Source organism: Saccostrea echinata, unplaced genomic scaffold, assembly GCF_033153115.1.
Source record: "Saccostrea echinata isolate AGI-Se365-2 ecotype Australia unplaced genomic scaffold, CSIRO_AGI_Sech_v1 ptg000050l, whole genome shotgun sequence".
NCBI lineage: Eukaryota > Metazoa > Mollusca > Bivalvia > Ostreida > Ostreidae > Saccostrea > Saccostrea echinata.
The window spans coordinates 1825915-1849109 of NW_026889799.1; the positions used below are offsets into that span (position 1 = coordinate 1825915).

At 31.9% G+C, this 23195-nt stretch overlaps 2 protein-coding genes across 2 annotated transcripts; both read right to left on the reverse strand.

Annotated features, from left to right (window-relative positions):
• Window positions 1–762: 762 nt before the first annotated feature.
• Window positions 763–6230, reverse strand: LOC133203376 (uncharacterized). The gene is made up of 3 exons (XM_061339168.1): window positions 5951–6230; window positions 5414–5593; window positions 763–992 (listed from the first exon to the last, which is right to left on the reverse strand). Exons 1-3 carry the CDS (start codon window positions 6228–6230, stop codon window positions 763–765), a joined length of 690 nt encoding a protein of 229 aa, XP_061195152.1.
• Window positions 6231–7973: 1743 nt separating this feature from the next.
• LOC133203377 (uncharacterized) lies at window positions 7974–22051 on the reverse strand. The gene is made up of 6 exons (XM_061339169.1): window positions 21859–22051; window positions 10912–11208; window positions 9389–9517; window positions 9150–9248; window positions 8557–8661; window positions 7974–8026 (listed from the first exon to the last, which is right to left on the reverse strand). The coding sequence occupies exons 1-6, from the start codon at window positions 22049–22051 to the stop codon at window positions 7974–7976; spliced, it is 876 nt and encodes a 291-aa protein (XP_061195153.1).
• Between the last annotated feature and the right edge of the window lie 1144 nt (window positions 22052–23195).

Sequence of the window (23195 nt, forward strand, 5' to 3'; positions counted from 1 at the left end):
TAAACTTAAGGTATATTCTCTAAGCCACATGTTATTTACATCTTTGAATAATTTTATAGATAAGATCAAACACTTTTTTCAAAGAAAGAATTAACGAGTTTGGTTCATTTTGTATATTCTTTTATTTCTTATTTTGAAAAAAAAAAAAAAAAAAAAAAAAAAAAAAAAAAAAAAAACCTGATGAAAGCATAATCTTGAACATAAAGCCTACAAAAAAAAAGAACATGAAAGCATAATCTTAATGTCTTAACGAAGAAAAAATTACGAAACATTTTAAACCTATTTATGCATAAAAATATAAAATACCCGGATCCTCAAGATAATTACATCTTAGCGGAGAGAATTTAAAACATGTATTAAAATCTTTACACACATATATATATGTAAAATACACAGATTCTGAAGTTGACTACGCCTTAAAGGCGAAAATATAACGATAAATACTACTAAGATATACATGTACAAGTCAGCACACCAACAGGCAATTAAACAATGCAATTCTAAATATGGATAAACCTTATCTCAGTTATGAAAATAAAGAACTCAATATAAATGCAAACAAAGAAACGTGTTAAAAATTATCAATTTTCAGATAAAAAAAAATTTACAGTGTGTATGTTAATGGTTTCTCAAACATATATATGTATTAAACATAAATCTAATGTTTCCCTTTTTAGCTGAACAAACGCTGAAAATTACATCCACAAACAAATTTGAGAGAAATCAATATATTGAAAAGTAGAGATTGTCTGATTCAGCACATTACACACTGTCCTGAAGAAATGTATGACAATCAGCAAGGAAAAGTAATGCAGCAACTAGACATAAGATGGCGACACCAACACTTCCGATTGTCAGTGAGCTAGGGCGAGGATCATAGGCACACTTCAGGCTTCTCTCATAAGAACTTGTGTTTGTTTTTGGAATTTTCAGATTTCGAACAATTTCTTGAATTGAACTAACATTGGCTGTTTCCTTTAGTCGTCTCGGTGCTTCAATATTTAATAAAACATAATTCTTATGTATTATATCATTTATTTACATTATTTGTCGGCAGAATTATTATGATAACCTCAAGAAAAAAAAATTACAACAAATTAAATCAAACTTTTAGGACACATGAATAATTGTACATGCTAGAGTTTATTTTATTTTCATCAGTTGATTATTTCTATATCCTTATTGTTGTTAATACGGATATGTACTTATGGCGAGTTATTTTGCTAAGTATTAAGAAATAGAAAAGAAGATTATCTAAATTTGCTGTGCTATCTCATACCTTCCATTCTTTACTATTGGATTACTGAGATTCTTATACGAATAAATGATTCAATGATCATACTTGCACTATATAATTCTAAATGCCAGTCACTGGTATCTAAATTCTTACTTTAACATTTTTTTTTCTGTTTTTATGTTGTGTTTCTACATTTTTTATTTCAGTTGTTATCTATGCTAGACAGATAGGCAGAATCGGTAAAGCAGAGCTTACACTTTCACTTTTTTAAAAGTCTGTGTACCCGTTTGTCTGTCTGAATTCTTAACTTGAGAACTGAATAAAAAGACGATTCTGTTACATTCTTTCAGGTAGGATATTGGATTTTTTTAACCTTCTCATCAATAAAATCGTTTTTAATGTAACTCAGAAAGTATATTTTTCCGTATTTTTCTTAATTTTGATAGGATGTCATACAACACTGCGATATCACTTTATTATCTTTACTTTTATATGAGTTGCTTGTTTTTTGTTTTGTTTTTTTTTTAGTAATTTTATAGATTACAATCACCTTTGATTCTTTGAAAATCTCACTTAATCTTATGCAGTGGTATAAAATCCGTTGCGGATAAGAGATGGGTACCCCAAGCGTTACGGACATACAGAAGGACCTACGGAATGACGGACACGTCCATCACTATACAGCTTTTCAAACGGGGGTACAATAAATAACAAGAGGCCCAAGGGCCTTAACGGTCACCTGAGTATTATACAACAATTTAGAGGATCCATAGAGTATAAAATGAACTGAAAGGTGAAGCTTTGTTGCCCAAAAGCAAGAAAAATAGGGTGATCAGGATCAACAAAATAATTAGTCTAGTATTCATTAACAGTTCATAAATTAGGTTCTAATCTGTTTCCCATTTATCACTCTCACCAGACAGTATATTAAGAAACTATCAGTGCCTCTGTACTTTTTTAATTCCTTGTGGAAATCTCTTACAATGGCCTGAGTAAGACTCTTGGTCTTTGATGAACATTTAAGGTACTTGTATTCCATCCCTAATAGCCTCAGATTCAATGAATTTGAATACATAACAGATGTGTACAGGTGGAATACTCAGTATATTTAGACATAATCTCCATTTATTACTATTAGCATGTAAGAATGGTAGTGTCCTAATTTATGACTTGACCTTTGATGAAGAGTTATCTCCCTCTTTTTTTAAGTAATAAAAATCAATTTAAAAAAAATATACGGTAAAAAAATTGTTTTCAATTGTCATTCTATTTCTAATGATTTAATGCATCTTTCCACCACAGTATTTATTGATATTCTTATTATCTGAATTTTTATTTTAAAAAAATCGCTTGTCTCCATAGACTTCAATGCAATTTCTATTAATTAAATACTGCTTAGTTAATTACATTTTTGAAACTTTCACTTAGCAAATCCTTTTCTATTGTAAAGTTCTTTGAATTATATCAGAGTATTATATACGTGATTGATATTTAAGGATAGAGAATTAGTTCCTATTAGGGATGGAAAACCTTAATAAGACAAGTCTACCTGATCATTAAAACTATGAAAGTACTTTTTGTATTAATCAATAAAAATTCTTGCATAATTCTCTTATTCTATTAACCTTTCAAGTACATTATTTACAGTGATTAATTATCACAAGTAAATGGCAAAGGGGAATAACTCCTCTCAGTAGAATACAAATTAATAGAGCCTGGTCTGGACTAGAACACTTGACCAAATGGACTTGATGTTCAAAAATCTGGTAAAAATACCCTTCCTTATTAAAACTTTTACTCTTTTTGCCTCTGATATGCCCAGGTGCAAAGAAGATTTTTAAAGCATTAATGCATTTTCACTATATAATAAATAGAGTCCCGCCCTAACATCAGAACCTCTGATCCAGGGGTCATGAATTTCACAATTTTGGAAAAGGCATCCTTGCTTATCATAACCATGTATTTGTTTAAATAATACCCAGGAGAAGAGAAGAAGATTTTCAAAGAAATAATGCACTTTCACTATATGATCTATATAGCCCCGCCCTAGCACCAGAACCCCTGACCCAGGGGCTATGAATTTCACAATTTTGGTAGAGTTACTCTTGCTTATCATAACTATGTATTCAATTTGTTTCAATAATACCCAGGAGTAGAGAAGAATATTTTCAAAGAAATAATGCACTTTCACTATATGATCTATATAGCCCCGCCCTAGCACCAGAACCCCGATCCTGGGGCTATGAATTTCACAATTTTGGTAGAGTTACTCTTGCTTATCATAACTATGTATTCAATTTGTTTCAATAATACCTAGGAGTAGAGAAGAAGATTTTCAAAGAATTAATGCATTTTCATTATATAATCAAAAGAGCCCCGCCCTAGCACCAGAAACGCTGACCCAGGGGCCATGAATTTCACAATTTTGGTAGAGTCACTCTTGTTTATCATAACTATGTATTCAATTTGTTTCAATACCCAGGAGTAGAGAAGAAGATTTTCAAAGAAATAATGCACTTTCACTATATGATCTATATAGCCCCGCCCTAGCACCAGAACCCCTGACCCAGGGGCTATGAATTTCCCAAATTTGGTAGAGTTACTCTTGCTTATCATAACTATGTATTCAATTTGTTTCAATAATACCCAGGAGTAGAGAAGAAGATTTTCAAAGAAATAATGCACTTTCACTATATGATCTATATAGCCCCACCCTAACACCAGAACCCCTGACCCAGGGGCCATGAATTTCACAATTTTGGTAGAGTCACTCTTGTTTATCATAACTATGTATTCAATATGTTTCAATAATACCCAGGAGTAGAGAAGAAGATTTTCAAAGAAATAATGCACTTTCACTATATGATCTTTATAGCCCCGCCCTAACACCAGAACCCCTGACCCTGGGGCCATGAATTTCAAAATTCTGGTAGAGTCACCCTTGCTCATCATAACTATGTATTCAATTTGTTTCAATAATACCCAGGAGTAGAGAAGAAGATTTTCAAAGAAATAATGCACTTTCACTATATGATCTATATAGCCCCGCCCTAGCACCAGAACCTCTGACCCTGGGGCCATGAATTTCACAATTTTGGTAGAGGGCTCAATGCTTATTACAATCAAGTCAACAGTTTGACTGCTTGATGTCCAGGAGTAAAGAAGAAGATTTTTAAAGATTGCATTAATTTTGATGGTTTTGGCCCCACCCCTCAGGCCCCAGGGGGCAGGGGCCACGAATTTCACAACTTTTCTTCCCCTTCACCCATAGATGCTATATGCCAAAATTGGTTGAAATTGGTACACTGGTTCCAGAGAATAAGTTGAAAATGTTCAAAAGTTTACGACCGACGAACGACGGACGACGGACGACGCACGACGACGGACGAAAAGAGATAGCAATAGGTCACTTGAGTGACTCAGGTGACCTAAAAATAGAACCTTAAAATGAATGAATTATACAGTGCGGTTGAATTAAATGCAAGTAAAATCATATCTATAAGGAAATGATGTACGTGTAAAGTACATCAAAACAATATATAAATCTTGAAAAGAATAGCTTTAAAAACAAAGCGTTCATTGTGATATATATTGACACACAGAGGAAAAACAATCAGAAGAAATAAAAGTCCTTCTGTATGATTTGCTTTGTAAAAGTGATTACATAATTGATTTTCTGTCGTTCATTTAATGGGGTCTACATTTTTTTTATCCTTTTTTTTTTTCTTTTTTATAAACTACAATAAAAACTATTATACCATAAGTAGCCTACACCGACTTCAGCCTACAAGCAAAGTTTCAGGAAAAATGGGATCGGAACACAGTACAACATTTCACTGAGCCCGTAGCGAGGAACAACAGACACTTTATGACGACTGCCTGTATATTTCCTTTGCTCAAATCAGGAAACTGATGAACTCCATGCATCGTAGAAACCGAGTTGCAATTAATGAACATGGGGAACACACTCACAACGGAATTGGAGGGGAGTCAGAATGGTTACTTTCTATTTCTTTAAAAAATCTGATAACGTTCAACTTTTCAATCAAATATCCTGTGTATAAGTCAGTTATCTCTTTATGTAAAATCATGATGAATTGTAAATATCATTAACTAAAAATCTTGAAATATTCGTTTACTTCTTGTAACGTTTCTTTTGCAGGTCAGTATACTTACATTTGCTGGAAGGAGAACATGAAAAATTAGTCTCCATCCAGTGTGTTCCGTTACATGACGTAAAGCTTAGTTCATCATTACTCATAAAACCCGCCAAACAAGAGTAAGATGTTAGGCTTCCTCTGCCTCGTCCATTATAGATCTTTATAGTGTTTAAAATATCTGGTGGTGGTGGACACTCTATAAACATTCCAAAATAAAATTTATGTGTCATGCATAAAAATTGTAGCCTTTTTTGTTTATATTTGGTACATAAATGTGTCACATATAAACAATGAAACCTTTTTAAAATGAATCTTTTTTGGTTTATGTTTAATACAGATATATGTCATGCATAAAAATGAAACATTTTTGGTTAATATTTAGTACATATTGCTTATGCTTTTAGTTTTAGCCTACAAAGAATATACATCTACATGATCCGCACATATGCTTTTGACCAATGCATTTCTTATCATAAAAAGTGCAACTGTCCCATAAATGCTAGACTTCAAAAAAAGGTGGGAGGGGTTCTCTACGAGAATATTTGAGGGATACCTGAAACATTAGTACTGATGTCCTTCACTGTGATCTGTACTGTGTCTTCGTGAATCTTATCACTTCCGTCACCCCAAACACCACCAACATAAATTAAGTGACTGTGTGAACTAATTGGTGTCCATAATAGTACTTCAGATTCCGTGTATCCATAAATAATCCCTCCAAAGTGTTCCCACGAACAGCCCAAACTCGCTGATCCGGCTCCATAAAACGTTCTCCCGTTAGTGATTGATAAACTTTTGACCTTGCAATTAAATGATAAATGTTTTACGTTCATTGATGATAACACATTTTACACTCAGTAGAAGTAGTCAGTTTTATTACTGTATTGTAAAAAGATATATTATTTATTATTAATACAAACGGTTTTCTGGGGCAAAGATTCCATATAAAAATTCAAAAGATCAGAAAAAAGGTGCATTAATATCTGCATCTCAATCAATCTTTTAGGCATGATATTTTAAGACAAAATGCAGTCAAATTAACAAATATGGAAGGAACATGTACAGCTGCTTGAGGCCAAAATCTAAAATAATAAAACCAATTAACAGACAACATATACAAACAAACAAGTAGATGTCTCGCTTTGAAGTGAATCATTTATTATCTCTTTTTTTGAGGAAAATACCTTTACTTCTGGTTCCGTATAGGTTGGACACTGACACTTTGCCTGAGACTCAATACTGAGTCTTCTGACGCTTAAGAGGTGATTGTTTGTCAACTGAAAATTATGCAATAAACTAAGGAAGGTACCCTAACAATGAGCAGAGGGTAGGAAACAAAAACACCCACGATAGTAAGGCTGAGACAGAATCTGACAGACAAATACAAATATGATTGATTTCCCCAACCCTCAAAGCTAAAAAACAATGACAAAATTAAAATAATGTTTAAAAAATATTTTATTATTTTATTAACTAATACGTATTTCAAACAATCCAACAAAAGAGATTTCAGTCTGTCTTTGGAATACCGACCCCGATGTGTTTTCATAATATTCAAATATCAGTATGTGTGGTAACTCTTTATCACATAGTTTCAAAGTACAGTGTCATAAGCTCATAAACATGTGTAAATGCTTATCATCGAAACTCTGCCTCCTAAAATTAAAGACATAATTAAAATCAAACTGTCCAGAGGATTGTTTTGTGCAAATTAGGTCAAAAGTCAACGTTTAGTGGCCTATAGTTTTCGTATTTAAAAAATATATATATCAAACAGTGCACATGCTTATTAGCATGAAGTTATTTCTTAAAAGTCAAACATATGCTGTATATCAGCACCATGAACTACTTTGAACAGTAGGTCAACGGTCCAATTCAAAGGTAAAAAAGTCAGTTTTCAGTTCTTCAAGTGCATTTAATTTTCGTTTATATGTACATGTATACTTAGTTGAGTTCAACTGTATTTAGAAATTTAACATCAACATACGATTGTACCTAGAAACTTAAAAAGAAAAAAAGTCGAAAAGTCGTGTCAGGAATACAGTATCTTTGCTACCCTTGAAAAATGTGTTTGTTAGCTATATTTGTAAATGGTAAAGCTCATGGAATATTGAAAATGAGAATAATTCTGTGTGGTAATAGGGCAATACCCAACACCGTACTACAGCTATATATTAAATAAGATACGGTAGAAATTGGCCACCAATTAAAGCTTAACATTTATTTCAATTTTGAACATTTCAGTAAAAAGAAATAGTTTACTTCAATCAATACTCGCCAATGATACACGTGTATGGAACACATTTTATTTTCTCTGGACGATACAATTGGAAGATCTAGTCCATATGTCATATAGAGGTAAAACGGTCAGGGCAATGAAGACATTTTCAAAAAGACAAAATATAACACAGGGGAAACTGTACCTCAACAGTGACGATATCCGTATCTAAATCAATGGGATAGCTTGCAGGTAGACTATCCAAGAAAGAGCCACCCCAGTTATACGTGAATGAGTCTACTTCTTGAATATCTGAAGCTGAGAATTTCCATGCACGGATGATAACGTCAGCTGATGATTATCGTAAGTTTTCACTACCCCAACCATCACAGAAACAAGCTACCATGTCCTCTACAGAAATAAAAAAAAATGTAGAATGTATTGCTTTAAAGTGATGTTTTCCTTCAAGCAGGACATGGTACTTATGCATATGGTTAAACAGATATTGTTTCTACGGTTGTCTTCTTCTGGAATTTCTCGGATGTGTCAAATCCTTAAAAATTACAATATTTCCAAGGTATTGGTTGAGATATTCTCTAAATGCATCATCTTTTATTCTTTTATGGAAATAAAGAAAACGCTAGTGGAATAAAAATTGGAATCTTAACATTTTTCATTTTTATAATCATTTTAAACTCTGTTACATACAACTAAAAATGTTTTCTGATTATAAATATAAAGAAATCAAGATCCATATTAAATATGAAAAGAAATTTTAAAAAATCAAGTACTACTCATAAATATAGTAATTTATTTCGGGTGGTTACATAAAAACCGCAAAACATTTTGTAGAATACATCTAGATTGTGAAATGTACATAAAAACCACATGTAACTGGAAAACATAATAGATAATTTTCTCAGCAAAGATTAAGTATATACCATTTTTACTCGGAGCCCAGAGTGTGATTGAGGTTTGAGTGACTCCAAACACGACCCCACATATGTTATTTGTACCTGTGTCATCAGCTGTCACGGGAGTTACACCTGAAATGAGAGTCATGATAATCAAATTAACAATTCTCAACCAGACGTTATCATCCACTACTAACCTTGACCTGTTGGACTTACATTGTGACGTAAAAAAATAAAACAAGTGAGTAATCATTGATTATCCTGAAGGCTGATATTTTTTTTTCTCCTTAGTTCGAATAAAGTCCAATGATCTTGCCTTAGCGCCATCGCATAACAAAGGATGAGACTCTGTCTTTCAGTTTACTGAAAAAAATGACTAAAATTTTACTGAGAGGTGACTAAATTTAAATTCTAGAGCTCTACCATTTCGTCACCTTTCCAGAACTTTCAGTAACCATGCAGTTGATTTAATGGTACAGATACATCCTGTGACTAGATACGGTACTATATTCATAGCTGTAGGTGTCTTCCTACGAATGCTAAACCCTCGTCTTGATGTTAAACCCCTTCATTACTCATGCTTAGGTATTAGCATGACTAATTATTTTATTTCAACGTACCTGTTCCCTCTGTGACGTAGCCGTCATTAAATACTAACTGTACAGTCACTAGATCCGGGTAAGTTCCAAAACAAACCGTCAAATGTTGATAGGGAAAATCTGTGGATAAAAATATGCTTTACGAAAAATTGATATCAATGATGAAAAAGGTAAAGAAACCATTCACTTTCTTTAAATGCTAAAAAAATTCATTCTATATAGATAAACAGAGAGCGTAATGTAATGTTTAAAATACATACCTGTGGATATTGATAATCCAGATGTGATGGAAAAAATTGGAGTGGGTAGTTCAGGCAATCTCCAAACTCTTGTTCGGACCTTACCAGTGACAAACATACTTGAAAATGGACCGCTGTATGACCCACCACCTATTAAGATAAAATGATTGTTATTTTTCTTACGCTTCAAACTAAAATGTTTGTGAATGATAGTTTTCATAATCCATTCAAATTTATGTCCATTTAACATTTAAAAGAAAATGATAAAGATAACATTAGACAACAAAATTTGAACTCTTCATACACATACATGGCTTAGAGGAAAAGGTGGGTTTTTTTTTCGTTTTATTTTAAATTATGAACCCCTTGTGCTTGTCCGAAGTTCAATTTTATTGAGTCGCCCGCGTGGCGCAGTGGTTAGAGCGTCTGCTCTAGAGTCGCGGAGTAAGGAGTTGATCCTTACGTCGCGGGTTCGAATCCCACTGTGGGACGTGGAGACCGGTCCTTCGGATGAGACCGTATAAACCGAAGTCCCGTGTCGCAGTAGGTGCTGGCACGAAAAAGATCCCTCACTGTTCAATTGCCGTAAGTGCCGAGTATAGGACAAAATTTGTAGCTCTCCACCGGCAAGTGGTGGCGTCTCCATATGAGTGAAAATTCTCGAGAGGGACGTTAAAGAGCATACAAACAAACAAACAAAACAAACAATTTATTGATAATTGATCATCTTGTAAATTGACCATAAATCAATAAAACCGATTATAACATACAGCAGGATTTTCATACTACGATGCCAGGGAATTTTTTTTCTTTATTTTCCTTCGGGCTATATAGAGGGAAATGTGAGAGGTTTTTACTGATTTTTTAATTGACAGCTATATCGAAGAAAAAAATCATAAAATTACTGATACTACTGTCGGACTGTGCTTTTGTACATTTACATGGATTGTTTATTTCACTGTCTCCTCATACTTTATATTAATGTTTGTACATAGTACTAAAGTGAAATACGGGGTAGAAACAGGGAATGGCTACGACTTTAAACGGAGAATGCCTCTGAGGCAAATAAAAATGATTCATAGATGAAAAGCATATTAGGAACCAATCATAATTTCAAACTTTATGAGTAAATAAACAAAATATCTTTAAAACAATATTTATTTCCCTGTATGCCAGGTGAAGATTCCAGTGGCTATTTCTAGTTCGCCATTATTCTTACCACTGTCGTTTCCTGTTGGTTCTGCCTTTGCAATGCAAAGAAAAAAAATTCAATAAAAGTAGAAAAGTTGGAGTGGGAGACAGAAGTGGGTGACAGGAAAACCAGTTCATGAAAAATATGCTAAGTATCACTAATGTTATGATAAATCAAGAATTAAGTTTCTTCTTGTGCTTATTGGCACTAGGAAAATCATTTATTTGAAGACCGTATTCTTAGATGTCTCAGTATATGACTTAACTAATTAACGCATGTATTCTGAATTCAAAGTAATGTTTCAAAGACTCAAAAAGTGACACCTAAAGCATTATTCCAACCCTTTAGTTACCTGTGGTAATAATTCGTCCATAACCGCGCGTGTGTTCTTTTGCAACCGAAACAAACACTTTCAAGTGCTGCGTATTGTATAGGAATGCAACACCCCCATATTCCGCGGCTATGTCATCATCTCGCTGTGTCGATCCAATACCAGGAAATATGTATGGTTTACCTCCATGTACCACCTGAACTTGCAAGTCAACCTTCGCAGGTATCTCGTTCAAAAAGTGGGGAATCAGAATGGGACTTGTTCCATTCACACTAACGTCAAACCAGTCACTTATAAAAAGTGTTTGTATTCTCAAGGCTACAACCATTAAAAATACATTACAAGATAATAAAATAATTCGTTATAAAATATCTTAAAAGAAGTAGAAATGTAAACTCGATCAATTTTTTTAAAATAAATACCTGTTTATTAATATCTGAGTATATATAAAGGATAGCAAGTATCTTGAGTTGAGAAAGCAGAGAGTTCATTTTCTTCAATGTTTAAATCCTTCTGTCTTATACATGTACTAATACACATGCATTATTTCCGATATATTTTAGCGCATATTCTTTTAATCATTTAATCTTATACTGGAGATATCGATGGTTTCTTTAGTATGTATTTAAGTTTTTGAATCCTCGTATATTTAAAAAGTGACATTTGTCACTATAACAAAGTTCTGAGCGTATTATAAAAAACAGAAACAAGAAAAAAATCTAAAACAAAACAAAACGAAAAACAAAACCAAAAAACCAAAAATAATAATAATAATAATAAATGAAATAAGTAAGAATGTAATTATTCTTTCAATGTTTCAAAACGTTGGATTGCAGAACCCACAAAGCATCTTACATATTAAAGACTGAATATAGTTGGGTTAAATTGCCTAAGTATAGAGAAGATGATTCTAGCTAAGTTTATTTTAAAAAATGAACCTTTAATGATCTAAAATTGATCAGGGACCTGCAGTCCTTCGTGGTCTTGATTAACTAAAACAATACGAAAAGGTGCTGCTGGCCTAAGAAGAATTTAAAATATATCATTAAATAAAAGATGATCAGAAAAAAAATAACAATAATTGTAATTTACTATATTTCTTTAATGTTTTGGGGTTTTTGACATGGCTTTAGTAAATTATCTCTAATTGCTGTATTTATAAAACTCACATTTACCTCTGGAAATTCCAGTTAGAAATTAAAACAATGCATTTAAAAAGAATTTAAAAATAATATTTCAACCCTCCATTTAAGTAAAAAATTTAACTTACTTTTCCAAATTAAAATCATCCAAATTACCCTAGTGAAATAAGTGGTTCTCATCATAGGAGCTTTTCACCATTATACAATGAGCATGGCAGATATTACAATTTATGTATGCAGACTGATCAATGCAAATTTCTGAAAATCATTCAAATAATCCCAACTACATTTAAAGTAATATTGTTTTCTTTATATAACATTGTTTTCATTCTGAATTAAAGAAATGGGTAGAATTGATTAGCTCTCTGTAAACCATTGCTTGTCAAAAGAGTAATTACAATGAAATTTAATTTTAAATTCTAAATTTTGCTACTTTTACTTGACTTATTGATAACTTAGCAGGAGCGCTAATTGAAATTGTGAAGTTTTGCATACTTTTTTTCTTACCTTGCTTATTACTTATTTTATATTTGATTCAGCATTTTTATGGCATGTAAAGTTTAAAATCATCAGCACAAAGATGATGTAAAAATGGGGTTAATATTAAAATACCGTAGAAATTATATACTAGCATAATACACCAACAATTGGGGAGATACGATATTTTAAAGTATCTCATCTACATCATTTAATTAGTTGCTCTTTGCACACCTTGAGAAACTGTACAGAATCTAAAAAAGTGGAGATAGCAATTTCATACATTGTATAAACTATGCAAAATCAAGAACAGAAAAAAAACAAGATGCTTTTGTGAAACATTGATGTCCCCGGTATGGCAGCCCGAGGCATAGGTCAAAGTTTTTCAAACTTAGGACACACTCTGAGATCAAGGTAAAGGTTCAAAAATGATGATATCAAGAGAAACGTCTTGTCAAAAAAAAAAACAAAAAAACAAAAACAAACAAACAAACAAACAAACATGTGAAATATAATAGTCATCGTACCAAACATTCAGAAAATATGGACAAGGTTAAAGTTTTTTTTTTTTTTTTTTTTTTTTTTTTTTTTTTTTTTTTTTTAAAGGTCATATCCCAAAGTCAGTGTCATTATGTGAAAAATAATGGTACGAAAAGAAAGATCTTGTCATATGAAATGCATTAATAAAATATAAAAAGCCCTAGCAACAACCGTTCAAAAGACATAGGTAGGTATAGTTAAAAAAGGGGGTTTAAATGTAGGTGAAACTCAAAGGTCAAGATTATGAGGTCAAAAACGTTTAATATTATGTTGGGCTTTCAATAAATACATAATTTTGTGACAATCACAAAGCTTATTCAAATAAATGAACAAAAATACAAAATGTCAATCTGTCAATAAGAACATACAAGGGTTGTTAGAGAAATTCGTAGACACATTAATTTACGAAAAAATTATTGCGTACTTGAAGAATGCAGTATGTCTGATTAAATTCTTATCTTTTATTTAATAGTACGGAAGCCCGTTGATGCCAATTCAGAGAAAGAAATAGTTTTTATTGCGTTTAAACGCAATAATTATTGCGTTTAATCGCAAAACATTGCGTTTAATCGCAATAATCATTGCGTTTAAACGCAATAATTATTGCGTTTAATCGCAATGTATATTGCGTTTAAACGCAAAACACTTTGCGTTTAATCGCAAAAGATTGCGATTAAACGCAATCTTTTGTGTTTAAACGCAATACTTTTGCGATTAAACGCAATAATTTTTGCGTTTAATCGCAATAATTTTTGCGTTTAATCGCAATAATTTTTGCGTTTAATCGCAATAATTTTTGCGTTAAATCTTTTGTGTTTAAACGCAATACTTTTGCGATTAAACGCAATAATTTTTGCGTTTAATCGCAATAATATTTTTGCGTTTAAACGCAATAATTTTTGCGATTAAACGCAATACTTTTGCGTTTAATCGCAATAATTTTTGCGTTTAAATGCAATAATCATTGCGTTCAAAGGCAATAATCTTTGTGTTTAAAGGCAGTCATTTGTATCAAACCTTGCAGAGAACAATGGACCCACGTATACTTATATCTTTTATTTTTTTCTCTTTTTACTTATTAGGAAATTGTGTGTTGTCTTTATAGAATCAGATTTCTCCGAGCAAACACTCTCTGAAAGGTAAATCACTAATAAGAATTTATAGAGGAGAAAAAAAAGGTCGGGTTGTAAAAACAAAGGAATCCTAAGAACGAGACATGTCTTAAGCTTATTCTCTACATTTTTAATGAAGATTCGGTCAGTTGTTCTGCTAAAAAAAAACTGTCCCATACGTTGCAGTCACAAGTTTAAATCATGTATAAAGGGATTTTTGGAAAGGACTGAGGAAATGTTGGAATTACATACAACATGATGAAGTATTTAGACTTCAATGTACATTCATAATCCTTCCTATGGTTGCATACAGTAAACACAAGAACATATGTGATGGATTTATATGAGGTCAAAATCAAAATCAAATGAAAACAGATTGATCGATGTGTACTACATGTATCAAATTGACAAGTGCTATTACATGTAATACCACTGAAACTTTCTCTATAAGTTGTGATACACGTAAGCAATTGATCAGAGACTTCATTAAGAGTTTTGGGTTCTAATACATTTAAGACATTCAGGTTGTTAGGATGCCATTGTTTTATTACAATTTTCAAAAACTGGAAAATTTTGCAAAAAGACACAGAACAAATCGGATCTTCTCAAAGTTGAAGTGTCGGGTCCTAGTACATGTAATTATAAGCTTTGACTAATTCATGTTTGATTTTGAAACTACAGTATCATTGTGTTTAAATGCAAAACAAATCCTTATAGGGAAGGATTATTGCGTTTAAACGCAAAGATTATTGCGTTTAATCGCAAATTTATTGCGATTAATCGCAATGCTGTTGCGTTTAATCGCAATACTATTGCGTTTAATTGCAAAAGTATTGCGTTTAATCGCAATACTTTTTGCGTTTAAACGCAAAAATTATTGCGTTTAAACGCAAAAAATATTGCGTTTAAACGCAAAAATATTATTGCGTTTAATCGCAAAAGTATTGCGTTTAAACGCAAAAGATTGCGTTTAATCGCAATCTTTTGCGTTTGAACGCAAAGTGTTTTGCGTTTAAACGCAATATACATTGCGATTAATCGCAATCTTTTGCGTTTAAACGCAATAATTATTGCGATTAAACGCAATGTTTTGCGTTTAAACGCAATGATTATTGCGTTTAAACGCAATAAAAAATATTTCTTTCTCTGAACTGGCCTCAACGGGCTTCCGTATAATAGTGTGTAAAAAAAAAAAAAAAAAAAAATTGGGTCCATTTATCAAAATTTTGAAAAAAAACCCAATGATTTTTACTGAGCAGTCATAGGATTCATGGAGCAATTACAAGACGTTTAGATGAATTGACAACCTGATTCCATACCTATTAACATTTTTCACAGTTACTGATTTTATTACGAATTTTATTTTTTAAATCAAACTCTGGAAATAAACTTGCTTGTTGATACACTACACATTAGTACATGAGGAACTTCATTGTCAGTTAACACCCCCCCCCCTACTTTCAAAGTCCTATTTAAATGCAGACAAATTACAAAATAATTGAATTGCAGAATAACAGAAAGCTCACATAAAAAAAATTAGAGTCTAAGACTTTTTTTTTTACTATTTTATTTTTTATAACATTTAAAATATCTGTTCTAGTTGCGTTGTTAAATTTCGTAACATCTGATATAATTTTACTAATCTTGGGTACAATATGTAAAACATGTGCCTCTTAACAGAGTTATATCCCTGCCAGTCCGGGATTTAACAAAGGACAGCGGTGCTATCACTTAATAATTTTCTCGATTATTTTTTTTTTCTTTTTTAAAACTAACTTAAATATTATACTGTATATCCTTGGTAAGGAAATGGATGAAATATTCCTTTAAATATATATTAGCGAAAAAAATACATTAACAGCAGTATTGATTAAAATCATAAAAAAATTGAAGAACATAATTATTACCCTGGGAGATTGTTTTTATTTAATAGTATTATTTCCTTTCCAAACTAAAATGAAATGACTGAAGAATCTTTTCATTACTTCTACAAAAAAAAGTAGTCCAGCTACTAACTAGAAATAAATTCATCAACATTCAGACAACTGAAATCCTCCATTTAGAAAAAGTAATAAAAGGAAAATTGAAATTTATGGATATGAAACGTGGGTAAAATCCATACTTCACATCAATATATCAAAGCGATTCTATCAGAGATGTCTACCAGGCATCTAGAGGAAGGTTTTGTTGCTTAAATGTTGAAATAATTACCTATGTTTACACTTGTAGGGGTAACAGGGAAATATATTTGGTTCTTGAAAAAGAAATGCATATTGAGCGAGTCCTGCGACGATCATTTTAGTGGAGTTCATTTTCTATTAGCATGACAATTACTAAGGTGACTACCGGTAAACAATTCCACTGATGGCAAGAAAAGCAACTTAATGAAAAGTAGGTCATGGACCTAATTATTTGAGAGTGAAAAACACCACCACAATCATAAGTTTACAGGCTTCTGATCCCTGATCGGAAGGCCGTGAGTTCGAATCTCGGCCGCGACTGACCTAAGTCGATGAATATAGATATCAACTGTTCCTTTGCCAGGCGCTCGGCACTTTGAAGCGATAGTTGTGGGTCCTTCGGATAAGACCTTAAAAACTGAGGCCCCGTGTCACGGCAGGCGTTTGCACGATAAAGATCCCTCACTGCTCAATGGCCCTGAGTGCCGAGTAAAGGTCAAAATTTGAAGCCCTTCACCAGTATATGGTATCGTCTCTATAGAGTAAAAAATTCTCGTATGGGATATAAAACTAAATATAATCAATCATTAAACATGCTTAAAATTTGCACTATGATCAAGACTTTTGTTCTCAGCAAAAAATAAAAAGTAATTGTACGCTTTAAAAAATGAATTATAATGAAGAAAAGGGTAGTGTAACTAGATAAAATAAACGATTAGAATTGGGACAATAAACTTTTTAAAATATTCCAGTCCGAGTTTCCTCTGTCAATATTCTAAATTATACCTGTTATGATCTAACATTTCAGAACTCTAAGCTATTTTTAGCCTCAGTTAACTTCTGCTGGTATTGTTGTTATATAAAAAGTCAATGATCATATTTTTAAATATACTGTCTTCAATGGCATTTCATCATATTTCAGATTTTCTTTGCATACCTTCCAATTATTTATACTAAATACATGAGCTTAAACAAACATAATATAATAAACGATAAAGAAAAAAAATCAACTTTTAGGATGAAATCCTTAGAAAAAAATTGTATCAAAACTATTTCTATCCACTGAGTATTATCTCCTTAATTTCTAAAGAAAACCATTGCCATTTATCAGTCAGTACATGATGTAATCAGCACTAAACATATCACCTGTACAGATTTCTTGAGTAGTGGCTGTTCCATCAATGTTCCATCAAACATACAATGACATACATATCAATAATAAACTATTAAATCTGCAAAATCCTACTTTCAATGATTATTTCTACACATATAAATATAAACGATAAAATGTCTTTCTTTGTTTGTTGGTACAGGGTACTGGAATTAATGTTGCAGCTATTGCAGAAAAAATTTCATAACCCGCTTACGTGGGTTATGCAATTTTTCTGCAACAGCTGCAACATTAATTCCCATACTTACAACCAAAGAAAGCATTTTTGCAGCTAGGTTAAGGATGTCTATGAAATATACGCCATGATATATTCAGAGAAAATGAATAAAATTTTAATATTTTTAACAGCGTTAGCTTTGATGAATGTGAATTGTGGTGTTTGCACTTGTATATATTGGGTCTCTGACGAGTTTGGCCAAAGCGACATTGCTAACATCAGTTGTTTGTCACGTGACAGGTTTAAAATTAGAACATATGTGTACAACTATAAAGATCGTAAAAGTTCAACGATATACGGGTATCATTCCGCTATAAAATTTATTCTGTTTTGTTTGAGACAAATTCCTTACCATGAAAATTGCTGCGAGCAACTTCTAGCTCGGGAATGGTGTAAAATTTAGCTGTCTTTCTAAAAACTACAGACAAATATGTAATTAGCACTGGAATAATGTTACATTACGGAATAGATAAACAATGCACAACCAGCTCCCAGCACTTTTCAGAATAGTAGTAATAATAGCTACGCGTGTTTAAAATTTCACAATCTATAGTGAAGCTGATATCGTTGAACTTTTGATATTTTCGAGGGGCTGGACCCCTCATTCTAGCACGTTACTGTACAAATGTGCTCCCTACGGCTATATAAAAAGTCTACACATTATCAATTTAGTTTGACAATAAAATGTATGAAACATAATATGTCTTTATGTTGGTCCAATTTTAAGCTTGTTTCGTATTCATTTTTATTTTTACAAACTACGATGATAGCTTGATCCACACCTCAAGTACAGAGAAATTGCGTATCAAACTAAGAAATGACGTCATCTCAGTATGTACAGCAGGATCAAGCTGGCTTTCATTCTACATATGCTAGGTGCTTTTATGACAAGATAAGTTGCACATCAGTTTATCTTTATAATATATATGAGAAACGAAAGTATTTAGTGTGTTTTAAAAAGAACATAGTATTTTTTCATCGAGAGTCATTTGTATTGTTTTAACGTGACGTCATAATAGCTTTCCCGAACCTCTGCATAGGCTGACGTAAATATGGGAGTCCTTACCCTAGCTGCGTTATTGTTTAAATAAAACATATTAATGATTTTCTCCACATGTGTAAAATTATGTTAACAAAATAAAAATTTGGTTCTGGGGAATGTTTTGTTGTACAAGAAGTCAACGAATCATTATGTTAAGAACATATGGTAAGTCATATTTTGAGATGGCAGTATTAATACATGTCACGCAGATATTAATGGAGAAAGTTCGCACGTTTTTGTTCTCAATTAATAATTTCAATGGGTAGATCTGAACAGCATCTCTGGTCGTCCGTGCCAGTAAACATAAGATTTTCTGCAGCTAAATTTCAACGTAGGTCAGAGTGAAAAAGTGAACACGACTCGTAAATAGGCATACGCCATTTTAGTTTTGCTTTCTCCGATATCAGCACGGTGGTATATCCTTCGCATTCGTTACAACTTACTGCTTTCTTATCACGGGTACCGGCGTGCAATGGGCGACATGTGTTCGTGTTGGTTATCTTACCTTACCTTTGTTTACACTTGATTGCAGTTTACGTGTATTTGTGTTTGTTTGTATATTGCACTGACCTGTGCAACTGTTGTAAGTTTGTTTGGTATCTTTCTGTCTTGCCATGGAAAGAGCACGCAGTCACTTTCGTCGCTACCGAGTATTTTACAATAGCTATGTAGAATATGTCCGTATACACAGGTGACAACTGAAAACACTGAACAGTGACTAAGTGAATGGCTTATATAGGGGTTTTCAGATATAACGACTGAATAAAAGAATATGACGGACAAATTCCTTTTACGATTCGTGTTCACCTTAAATTTATACCGTCTTAGGTCGAAGGGTTTTGGTTGGAACTACTTAACCGAGAGTTTTTCTCGCTTTAATGTCGTATCTTGCAGGTAGTGATTTTTCACTGGTAAGCTCAACAAAATTCCTTTCTATGCCATACCTGGTCAGGTGATTTTGTTTGTCATTAAACTGCAATTTTATTCTATTTATTTATTTATTTTACTTTATTTATTTATTTTTCGACGATAAGTTGATCGAATGAATGGATTGTGAGAAATCTGTATATGAAAAAAAGAATTGCATATGTTTTAGAAAATGACCTAGCTCCTCTACTTTCACAGGGACCCACACAAATTATGACAAATGAAATACATTGTTTAGTGCAAAAAACAGAATAAGAGTTCTACATTTAAGGGGGCTCTCTACATCGTACAATATGGCTTACTTCCGTTTGAAACATCATTTTTGTTCAAAATGATTAGATTCTGTCCTAAACAAATTCACCAAACACCTATAATTCATGGGTAATACCATAACACGTATTCTCTATGTACACTCTGTTGTAAAAGGAATGCATCCTCTCGAGGCGACGAGGGTGGTCAAGTTACTTTTATTTTAAACATGATTTTTTTTTTCTCAATAAATTCAAATTCGACTGATTTTATTCACAATTGATATATGTATAAACTTATAAAGATAAAATATTATTATCATTGAATAAGTAAACAGAAAAGTGATGATAAAACAAAGCCTTGTGACGATATTTGATAATTGTTTAACCAACCAAAATATCTCCATAAAGTCCTAAATTAATTCTCCATCAAGAAGCGTATGCTTTCCAGCGAAATATATCCAAAAATGCAAAATTAGACACAAAAGGTATATCCACCGCCATCCTATCACTTAGAAGATACACACTGTTAACAACAGAGTATACACCCAATATGTGTGATTATATCCGGTAAAATTTGAACTCTTCATAAAATCACCAAACCAAAACGCTCAGATAGAAAGTGGAGTTGTATTAACTCAAACTTTGATCAACATTGATAACCAGCTGTTTTTTTTTTTTTTTTTTTTTTTTTTTTTTTTTTTTTTTTTTTTTTTTTATGGAAAATGTAAATATTTGAAAAAAATTAGGGATTTCGTTATTCGAACTCCTTTTACCCGCTTTTGATCATTTATTTGTCATGTCATCTGTAGCACAGGATAATACATACATGATAGATGATAACAGTTAGTAAATCTTTCTTTATCAATACTTTGAATTCAAATAATCATCTGTAATTAAACATAATTAGACTAGAAACGTGTGTTTTTGCATAAATTCATTTTGGAAAAAAAACAATTAGAACTTCTTTCGATGTACTTGTCTGGATTGTCATATCTAAATTCCTTTGTTAATACTTGTGCATGTTTATAAGATATTAGATATATAAAAAAAATATTACCAAGATATTTGAGTCCTATCTCTATATGGATCTTTCCAGTTTAATTTAGTGATATTTAAAATTTTTGTTAGTTTTTAATTTTATTTCTTTTCTGCATTATTTTACCCTTTGATATTAATTTTATTTTCAGATTTTGGAAAGAGTCCATTCACCTCTTTTCATGGAAATGCTGTTTTCTTTTGTCATTTTTTAGATTAAAAAAAAATTGCATAAATTTCGTTTATGACTTTCTTGGTTTTCATTTTAAGTGTTTGAAACATTGAACTTTCATAAGAATCTAAAAGCAGAAGTCTTGTAAGATATAAAATAAGGGATTTTTTCAAAATGAATTGAATATACCAAACTTAAACAAAATAAAGTTAAATACTTTGAAGCTTTATCTTATCAGATATTGAGTCTTTTATTATAAATAAATAAACTCAACAAAATCACTTAGACTTCAAAGGTGTAAAGATCCTCCCTAAATTATCTACAAAAAGCTTTCAGCATCAAGCAAGCACTTTTCAATTGCAAAATCATATCATCTTTATTCACTTTCAATTAGTTCGAGAAGTTGTAATCTATCGGCTACATGTCATATAATTTGAAATTCAGAGAATTGCATTGGATATTTTAATAAGTAAATATAGTTCTATTTTTTTAATTTCTTCTTCTCAATGTGATACATTTTAGATATAAGTATACCTGTAGGTAATATCGACATGATGTGAAAAAATGCGTATTTTCAACATCAGTATAATTTTTTCAAATCAAATGAAAGAAATTTATAGAATGTCAATTTTTTTATTTATGCTTTCCTGTCTCTTAAAAGTGTACAGCAATCCGCGATAAAAATTAGTCCAACTACAATACAAATAACAGAGACTCCCGAGCTTCCTATGGCCATAGAACTCTGACGAGGATCATACGCACAAGTTAAACTTCTTCTAAATGCGCTGGTGTTAACTTTGTGTACTTTGAGGCCCGCTATGATCGTATCGAATTCATCGATACTCTTCGTATTTGGTGTTTCAGCCGATAAAGTTGATTGGGCAGTTGAAGACATGGCACTTGTGCACTCTGTAGCTGTAAATGCTAGGAAGAGAAATTGTGCGATTTTAATTTATATAATTGATATATATTTGAAATAATTTGATAATAGTGTTAAATCGTATGCTCTATTTAAACAAAAAAATTCACTCTCGCTTTTTTCATTAAAAGTAATCAAATAATATGTTTTCTCTTTAAATGAATATATTGTACCCTCGAGTGCCCAGTAGTCGTGCTCTTAAGAGAGTATCAGTGCTAAGTACAATTTAAATGAAAACTATGGTTATTTCATCTGATATTCTAACTTACCGTTTAATTGTCTAATTTTCTTGTTATTAAAAATATTTCTAAATGCTTTATTAAATTTAGTATCGATGCACAAAACAAGAGAGGTTTACGTCGGCCATATTTGTTTTGGACCAGTAGTCGTGCACTCGGATGTAGCAGCAAATATGAGGACAAGGAAAATGAAAACAAAATAAAAACAAATTTCAGGTGACTAAGACTTTATTCTTCAAGGATCAATTCAATCATTTTTAGAATTTATTTGATTTAAGGTCAAGATCTAGTAAATGAATTTAGACTGTCTATTTGGTGTTAGATCCATTATGACGTCATAATCAATTTAAACTTTCTTTTTCCCGCACTTTACGGCTCTAATAGAATTATGTAGAAAATAAAGTTATTTCATGGAACTCAATTTGAAACCATGTGAAAATTAATCCCAAAACCTATATTTATTTTGATATTAATTTAAAGAAGAGGACAAGAACAAACAAATTACCGTTTTCTGAGAGATTGTAGGCAATCTGGATACATTTCCTTTGTCCGATAAGAAAAAAAACTCCCATATTCATGACTGATTTTATAAATTTTTCATCAAAAAAGACAGTTTAAAATATGGTTTTTCATCTTGTTTACCTACAAAATTTGCCCGGATACACCTTATCTGACCAAGCTATACTTGAAAAGCATCTTTAAAGGAATTTATTTCTCAAATTTGAGAAATCTGTAGGCTCCTTTCATTTACTAGATCTTGGCCTTAATTAGGTTTACGGTTTTTTTTTTTTTTTTTTTTTTTTTTTTTTTTTTTTTTCCCCTAGAATAGGTCATAAGATTTTTATCACTCTTTCTATACATGTATTCCTACGTAATAATTA

Excerpts from the sequence above, each read along its gene's own strand:
- LOC133203376 (XM_061339168.1), bottom strand. The coding sequence starts at position 6,230 with ATGAACGTAAAACATTTATCATTTAATTGCAAGGTCAAAAGTTTATCA. Across the intron at positions 5,594-5,950 it reads CATCAGTACTAATGTTTCAG|AGTGTCCACCACCACCAGAT; the intron begins GTATCCCTCAAA and ends GAATGTTTATAG. Across the intron at positions 993-5,413 it reads ATGTTCTCCTTCCAGCAAAT|CACCGAGACGACTAAAGGAA; the intron begins GTAAGTATACTG and ends TAAATATTGAAG.
- LOC133203377 (XM_061339169.1), bottom strand. The coding sequence starts at position 22,051 with ATGTCTTCAACTGCCCAATCAACTTTATCGGCTGAAACACCAAATACG. Across the intron at positions 9,249-9,388 it reads TGGATTATCAATATCCACAG|ATTTTCCCTATCAACATTTG; the intron begins GTATGTATTTTA and ends TTTTATCCACAG. Across the intron at positions 8,662-9,149 it reads CTACGTCACAGAGGGAACAG|GTGTAACTCCCGTGACAGCT; the intron begins GTACGTTGAAAT and ends CTCTCATTTCAG.